This window comes from Cannabis sativa, chromosome 6, assembly GCF_029168945.1.
Source record: "Cannabis sativa cultivar Pink pepper isolate KNU-18-1 chromosome 6, ASM2916894v1, whole genome shotgun sequence".
Lineage (NCBI taxonomy): Eukaryota > Viridiplantae > Streptophyta > Magnoliopsida > Rosales > Cannabaceae > Cannabis > Cannabis sativa.
In genome coordinates, this window is record NC_083606.1 from 13,523,931 (window position 1) to 13,531,423 (window position 7,493).

A 7,493-nucleotide genomic window follows, 5' to 3' on the forward strand; every position below is an offset into this window, starting at 1 on the left:
ATTTGTGGGAAAATTACAACTAAAGATGCAGAATCAAATCAACTAAACTTTAAATAATCAAACAATTAGCAATGTCAAGAGTCACAAATCACAATCAATAATCAAAGAAAAAAATAAGGATGAACAAAGAATTGAAAATAAAAAACGATTAAAGTATAGTAAAATAATAAAATTAACAACAAGATATATACTGGTTCAAGTCCAATAGATCAATGTGATCTATATGACTCTACTCTAGTTTTGGAACACCACCAAATTCTCTTTATTGATTGAGTAAGAACATGTGCAATACTGTCGAGATCGATTCATATGATTTCTCTCAAAGTATTTTACCTCTCACACTCTTACCCAAGAATAATCTTCATCTACATAAGATTCTTCATACAAAATCCAAATCCAATCTCTCTCTTTTCTCTATACATTTCTCTCTCTATCTCTCAATCTTTTTTTTCTCTGTCTCAAAAACTCAACCTGATCGTTGTGTCTAAAATGGTAAGTGTTGGTAGTATTTATAGGCTTAGGATCAATATCCTAAATTCGGTGGCTGCAAGAAGCGAGGTTGTTAAGTTAGTTAGGCAACAACTACCTTAACCAACTCTCCTTTGAGCAAGATCTTTACGTTAGCATAAGTATGAGTTCTTCTGGGAGCGAATCTGAGGGCTTTTGGAATCACAAACCAAGACTCTAGCTGAAGGAGCTTTCCGAATAGGAAAGAGCTAGTTGGAGTCGGCTATCTGGAACTCTTTTCTAGGAGAAAAAACAACTAGCCATCTGGAACTCCTTTCCGGAGAAATGCTAACTTTCCTGAGGACCCTTCTCGGAAGGACATGAAAGCCTTCCAGGACCTGCTTCTGCAAGTCAACAACTTTTCAAAAAAGATAATAATTTTTTGAGACCTTTTAATTTGGAGGAACTATTCCAATAATAACAATAATAATAATTATTATTATTATTATAAAATTTTAATCACAAGCTATTCATGTTTCCAATTTTCAAGTTGATTCGTCTTAACCAAATTGAGTGAAGCACCATATGAATCACGTCAAATGGTTGAGCTGGTCTGTTCATCACGAAATGTCTCTTCACTTGAGAAACATTATTATACAATCTCAAGTATTCCTCATTTGGAATATCATTTAAGATGTTCTTAATTTCTGGTATTTTTGAGATCGGGATTTGTATGGAAAATTTGCTCCAATCAAGTACATCATTAAAAGGCAATGAATAATTATTAGAGAGAATAACCGGGACACACCCTGCATTGATTGCCTCCACCACTCTTGGACTAGCCACTTCGTAACCACTTGGACACAAGCAATACTTAGATTTTCCCATTAGCATGGTGTAGTTTAGTCCTTCTGGAAGCTTTTCAAAGACCTGAATATCACTGTCTTTGTCTTTCCATTGCTCGAACAAGATTCTTCTAATGTATCCATGAAGCCCACCGGCGAAAAACGCTAATATTGTGCGCTTGTGTGGGGCTTGGCCTAAATCTAACGGGCCCAAAAACCCTTTTCTCAAATAGATTTCAGGTAACGAAACATCTCTTTTAGGTTGAAATCCTTCTGAATTGTTGGCATTGCATAAAACTCTTATGAAGTTCTTGAAGAGTCGAGGTTTCTCATGTGATACTTCTGGAGCCTGAATTTCGAATATAGAATTAGAAATTACATTTAACTATTAGTGATATATTCATGCATAACTCAATCATATTTCGATGCTCGAACAAACTCTACAGGTTTTAAAAAGTCGTTATATTAGAATAATTATAAATTAAAAGTAAGTGTGCACTTTGCCACTTGCTGAATAAATGGAAGACTTTTGGTTAGTCCAATGTTATTATTATATAATGAAATACTATAGCAGCACTTCTATTAATTACTCACACGAGTGACAGACTAGATATTCTTTCTCACATTTTAGTAACATGGCTTTTTTTTTTCGTTATTTTCACATTGATCAAATGCATTTATTTACTATTCACTTAATTATAATTTTATATAACATGCAAACAGCATAAGTGCCCCATATTTATTATCTGGTTGAAAAAAAACCCGCATGGCGATGCGTTACTATTTACTGACCACGATGACATTATATATTTATATAATCTATATGATTGGATGAAGACTCATGCATGCGTGTGGGTATATATATATATGGGCAGAAAGAACAAAGAAGTACGTAGAAGAAAAATGTAATTAACTCACCCAATCATGGCATGAAACCATGAAATGATCAGCACCATTGCTGGCATTCCAAAATGGATACTTATTGGCGACAACACTAACGTAGTCATTCATAAGTCTATAGAGTCGATCTCGATTGTAGTCAGATGGGTAAATAACAGGGCTATAAATAAACTTTATTATGTTGGCAACACTAATGGGCATAAAAAATGTGTGTGCCTCCTCTGGATATTTTGCCCTGAAAGGACTCTCCTCACTCTCTATTTCTTCCATGAATTGTCCTTCAACCGCATAGATGTTACTCATTGGTCCCATGTGGAATATTGGTCGTTCCCCTTCTCTGTAGCTCCACACTTTAAACCTCTTCACCATCTCTATATGGCTCCTGAATTTGCCCCCACAAAAATATTTTACATATGTTAAAACTGAAAAAACTAAGTGGCAATGTGCCAAATAGCAATGTTCGAAAACACATAGCACTTATGCTTATGTAGAAATAATCTTTTTAAATACATTTATATATATACTTACTGATGAAAAGCATATGAATTTCTGTAAATGGAACCTGTTGGTATAAAGGTCTCATTCTTATCAGACTTAAAATTTTTTGAAACAATAGCTTGACGAATTGCAGCTCTAGCCTTAGCCAAATCATACTCAATTCTCTCCAATCTACTCTTCTTCTTGATGATCTGCTCAGAGCAAATTAAAATCACACAACTAAGATTATCTGCACTTAGCAAACATTCAAATCATAACTAATTGACAATTAAATAATAAGTACATTATTAGTATTATATACATAATTACTTCATCTAAATTTACATATAACATAAAATAAATAAATAAATAAATAAAAGAATTTCAATGATGCTGACCTTTTTAGGAGCAATCTGATGATCATTACTAATTATGGTTTTGTTAATTTTGTGCATCAAACTTGAGAGGAAAGAGTCTAGTGAATGTTTTAGTGGAATAATTGTATCATTGGTGTTGGAAATATTATTATTAATGATAATGGGAGGAGGAGAAGTGGTGGTGGTATTAAAGGTAATACTGAAAGAAGAAGACGAAGAGTGAATGATAAGCTGGTTTTGGCTCAAGGTTATATTATGAGAGAAGAAAGGAAGAAGCAGAAGAAGCAAAGTTGAAACCAACAACAAAATTGTGGAACGGCTTAAGGTTGAAGCCATGGCTTTGTCTGGTGGCCGGAAGCGAACGATTTCTGTTGTGTTTTTCTTCTTCCTAACACTCTTTCTAATACTCCATTGTCATCAGGAATATTTACTTGAAGGTCAAGGAAATAACAACGTTTTACCATATATTTGTTGCATGATATTTATAGTATATGATAGTTATTTTGCATGCTCAATTAAAATAACACTTATAAAACCTATGCTTTTTGTTACTATAATACTAGTTAGTAAGTTATGGTCCATGCATCTATATTTTACAGAGCAAATAATATTTATATATATATATATATATGCTTGCATCATTATATTCTTTATTCGTCCAATTAATATACTTTTGATTAGAGAAATAATGTGTTAATATTGCTATTGGTCCAACTAAGTATTGGGTCTCGTATAATTTAATATAATAACTTTTAGGGAGTATCGATAGCGAATCGCAAGGCGACAAGCCTAAAGGTGCTACTACCAAGGACGAATCCACTCATATTAGTAACAAAAATATTGCCTTTTAAAAAATTAAATGTAATTTTTTTTATTTGATAATTATGGACCAAAATAGAAGAAAATTTCCTACAAAATTAAATAAATATAATAATAGTGATTATAATGTAAGTGTAAATATTTTTTATGATAAAATAAGCCACACAAAATAAAAATTCTGAGTTCGTCACTAGTGTACAATAATAATACTCCATTAATATCATATTCTTTTAATAAATTACAAACCACTTGATCTATATAAATATATATTCAAAATTATATTAATATAATGTTAGTTATTTATGATAGCATAGCATGCTGTTTCCGATATATATGTATGCCCATGTATATAATTTGATAAATGAATAAATTCAAACACTACCTTATAAAATTTGTAAAAGGGTCTCTACAATCTACTACAAAAAGTGTATTCGTAATGAAACAAATAAATTTATATATTTTAATTGAAACTGAGAGAACTTTGAAGTTGACATCACGTTGTGCATACATTAATATATAATATGATATTGACCAAATTAGCTTTATAGCCCTTTCCGTGTAAATATTGTGCTCAAATTAATATTAGAAGTTAAATATAAGTAAAGTTGAAGATCTCATGGATCACAAACTTCTTGAACCTAATGCTCTCTTTGATTGAACAAGAAGCAATAATACTAATAATTATTGGAGCGTGAGAAGCAATGGAGAGAAAATCACATGATCCGAAAAATGCACAAAATATTATGCATGGGATCGATGTGTCTTGGAAAGTGTTCTAAATTATTGTAAAAGTTATAATATTATAATTACCTATAGTTACCACATGTAAAATGCATGGACCTTGATATACTGTTACTACCTATAGGAACATTGTTATAGAACATTAGCTTTGCTCATCACCACCTAAAGAATAGCATCTTGCCATTGCCATTAGTTATTATATTTCATATAAATTATACTATTAAATTATATAAAATTTAATACTTAATTATATTTATATAAATATAAGATTGTGAAAAATGTTCGAGCTTTTCAGCATTTCTTATGATACTTATTAAGCTACGAATAAAGATCTTCAGTTAAAAAATAGTATATCATAGTGTATTAAACTAATTTAAATATAACACATTAATTTATTTGAGAGGATTTTAAGAAAAAAGAATATTATCTACATGATGAATAGTATCAAAAAAAAGTAGTTAACTGAATTAGCTCAATTGTCTTGGTTTAATACGTGACACTAATTTTTTTACAAGTAATCTTAATTCAACAAGCTACTAGGTGAAAAACTACAAGCAGATTGACAGAGAATTAGGGTTGGCAGTCTCTCCCAAAAAAATAAATTAAAAATATATAAAATGTATTTTAGTCCGTTAATTACAATATATATTTAATTAAAATTACCAACTAATAACAAATATTTACTTCACTTCAATTATTAAACTAGTTTATATATATTTATAAATATATATATATCTACTAGTAAAAAATTACGTGCGAGGCACGTATACTAAATTTTATGTTAGGTATAATCTACTTTATTTAAAAGTGATACAATTAATAATTAGAAAAAAGTATTATTAATTATTAAGTGATTATTATTATGTAAATCTAAATAATGTAATTTATAATGTTGACAATTAAAAGTAAATACTGAATGCAATATATTAGTATTTAAGAATGCTTGATAATTTAACTGTAATATGTTCTTAAGATAATTCAAAAATAAAATAAAAATTAATGTTCAAATACTAAAGCAAACACAGCTTAAATGTGTGTAAAATAAAAAAGAAAATTAAAAATTAATCTCTAAATTGTTGATAATTGAAGATAACATATGCCTAAAAGTTGTAGATAAGAAAAATAAAGATACTCTTAATGGGTGGATTTTAATCTTCCTTTGCTTCGACAGAGACAATAGTGTAATGTTTGTGTTTTGTATTTTTCATTCTAGCTGAGTTCGCATATAATTGGATTGTCCATTTTTCTGTGAATAAATTGTATACGATAGTGTCAATAAAATGGCAGTATTCCTGCAAATAGTTATTTATTTTCATTTAAGATGATAAGACATGGTGTAAATAATTAATTTAATTAAAAAATCTACTTATGAAAGGTAGGTAAAGTTATTTTATTAATTTAAAACTACACCTCTGCAATATAATTCATTAATTTGGGCAGACTAATCTTAATTCTTAACACAGCTGAAAATATGTAACACTACAAGAAATGTCACTTTTGCCAACACATTTTTGTGCTGGCAAAAGTTAGTATTGTGCTGGTAAAATAGAATTTACCTATGATATGTTGGCAAGAGGGGGTTGACAAATCAATGTTGGTATTAGAACTATTGCCAGCATAAAATGAAAAGTGCTAGCAAAAAAGACTTTTCCCAGTGCGTAAATGCGCTGGTAAAAGTTAGATTTTAGCCAGTGCAAATGTACGCTGGTAAAGCTTTGATTTCTTTGCCAGCGCAGTTTGCGAAATGCACTGGTAATTTTACCAGCGTAGTAGCCAACGGTGCTGGTAAAAGTGACATTTCTTGTAGTGTAACTCAAAACTTCTTATATCCTAGAACAAGAACAAGTTGAACAAAAACAGACTTCAGACTTGAAAAAAAAAAAAAAACAAGTATACCTCCCCAAATGGTGGAACACCAAAGAGGAATGTACAATATAACACCAGCACTCCAAATAAGCTTTAAGTTAATCACAAGAGTGCCTAATACTTAGTTTATCAAGCTCCAAATCCTGAAGAAAAACAAAAAAAGAAAAAAAAAGTCTTTTTTAGCTTGAAGATTCTCAAATGGGTTCAGAATAAAAAATCGGCTCAAATATTGGGTTCAAAATTAAAAATCGGACTAATCGGACCAATCTATAACTCAAATATAAAATTGTATCAACTATGCATTTTTTATTTTAACAAATTATTTATAAAAAATCAGACCAATCACCACAGGGAAAATCAATAACTCTTTAATGAAAATCATAGTAAGAAAGAAATACCTCAGGAAGAACTTGAATAATGCAAGTAAGTGACAACTTACCAAAATTGCATCAGAACTTGCAAACTTCTCTGCGCTCTTTCTAGTGGATAATGACTTTCCATTGTTCTTCATATTGTAAATTGTAGCACCATGAGAAACCTACTGGAACAACACATAGATCTTTAATTGGCTTACTCAAACAGAAAGTCATCGCTAAAATGTTCTTGACCCCCACCTTAGAGTCTTATAGTTTTGTAATACATGTTTAACAGTTATATGTATGCATATGTCTTGTTACCAGAAAATAAAATGAGCAATAGGAAGGATACACACACGCATAGGTCAAACTGTTGGAAATTATTTTACCAGGATCTAGATTTACTAACAAGTATGTTGGATTAACAACCTAATATGAATTCTAAAACAATGAAAATAAACACATATAAAGTTAGAAAACCTTACAGTGGGTGCAGCGGAATAATATGACTCCTTTCGTTCAGATCTCTAGCCCTTGATTCCTTTCTGTAGCAGAGCATCACCAAGATCTGAACCTGGATCTTCTTTTCTCCTTCTTTGATGCAGAAATTCCATAGTCTTCCATACTATGATTGAGATACCACTTGATGTGTGTGGGCACTACTC

The 7,493-nt window shown here is 30.6% G+C and overlaps 1 protein-coding gene across 1 annotated transcript; it reads right to left on the bottom strand.

Annotated features, from left to right (window-relative positions):
* Window positions 1–966: 966 nt before the first annotated feature.
* Window positions 967–2,574, bottom strand: LOC115694967 (probable glycosyltransferase At3g42180). Its single transcript, XM_030622070.2, has 2 exons — window positions 2,211–2,574; window positions 967–1,641 (listed from the first exon to the last, which is right to left on the bottom strand). Exons 1-2 carry the CDS (start codon window positions 2,559–2,561, stop codon window positions 967–969), a joined length of 1,026 nt encoding a protein of 341 aa, XP_030477930.1. The 5' UTR covers window positions 2,562–2,574.
* Window positions 2,575–7,493: the final 4,919 nt, after the last annotated feature.

Excerpts from the sequence above, each read along its gene's own strand:
- LOC115694967 (XM_030622070.2), bottom strand. The coding sequence starts at position 2,561 with ATGGTGAAGAGGTTTAAAGTGTGGAGCTACAGAGAAGGGGAACGACCA. Across the intron at positions 1,642-2,210 it reads TGGTTTCATGCCATGATTGG|GCTCCAGAAGTATCACATGA; the intron begins GTGAGTTAATTA and ends TTCGAAATTCAG.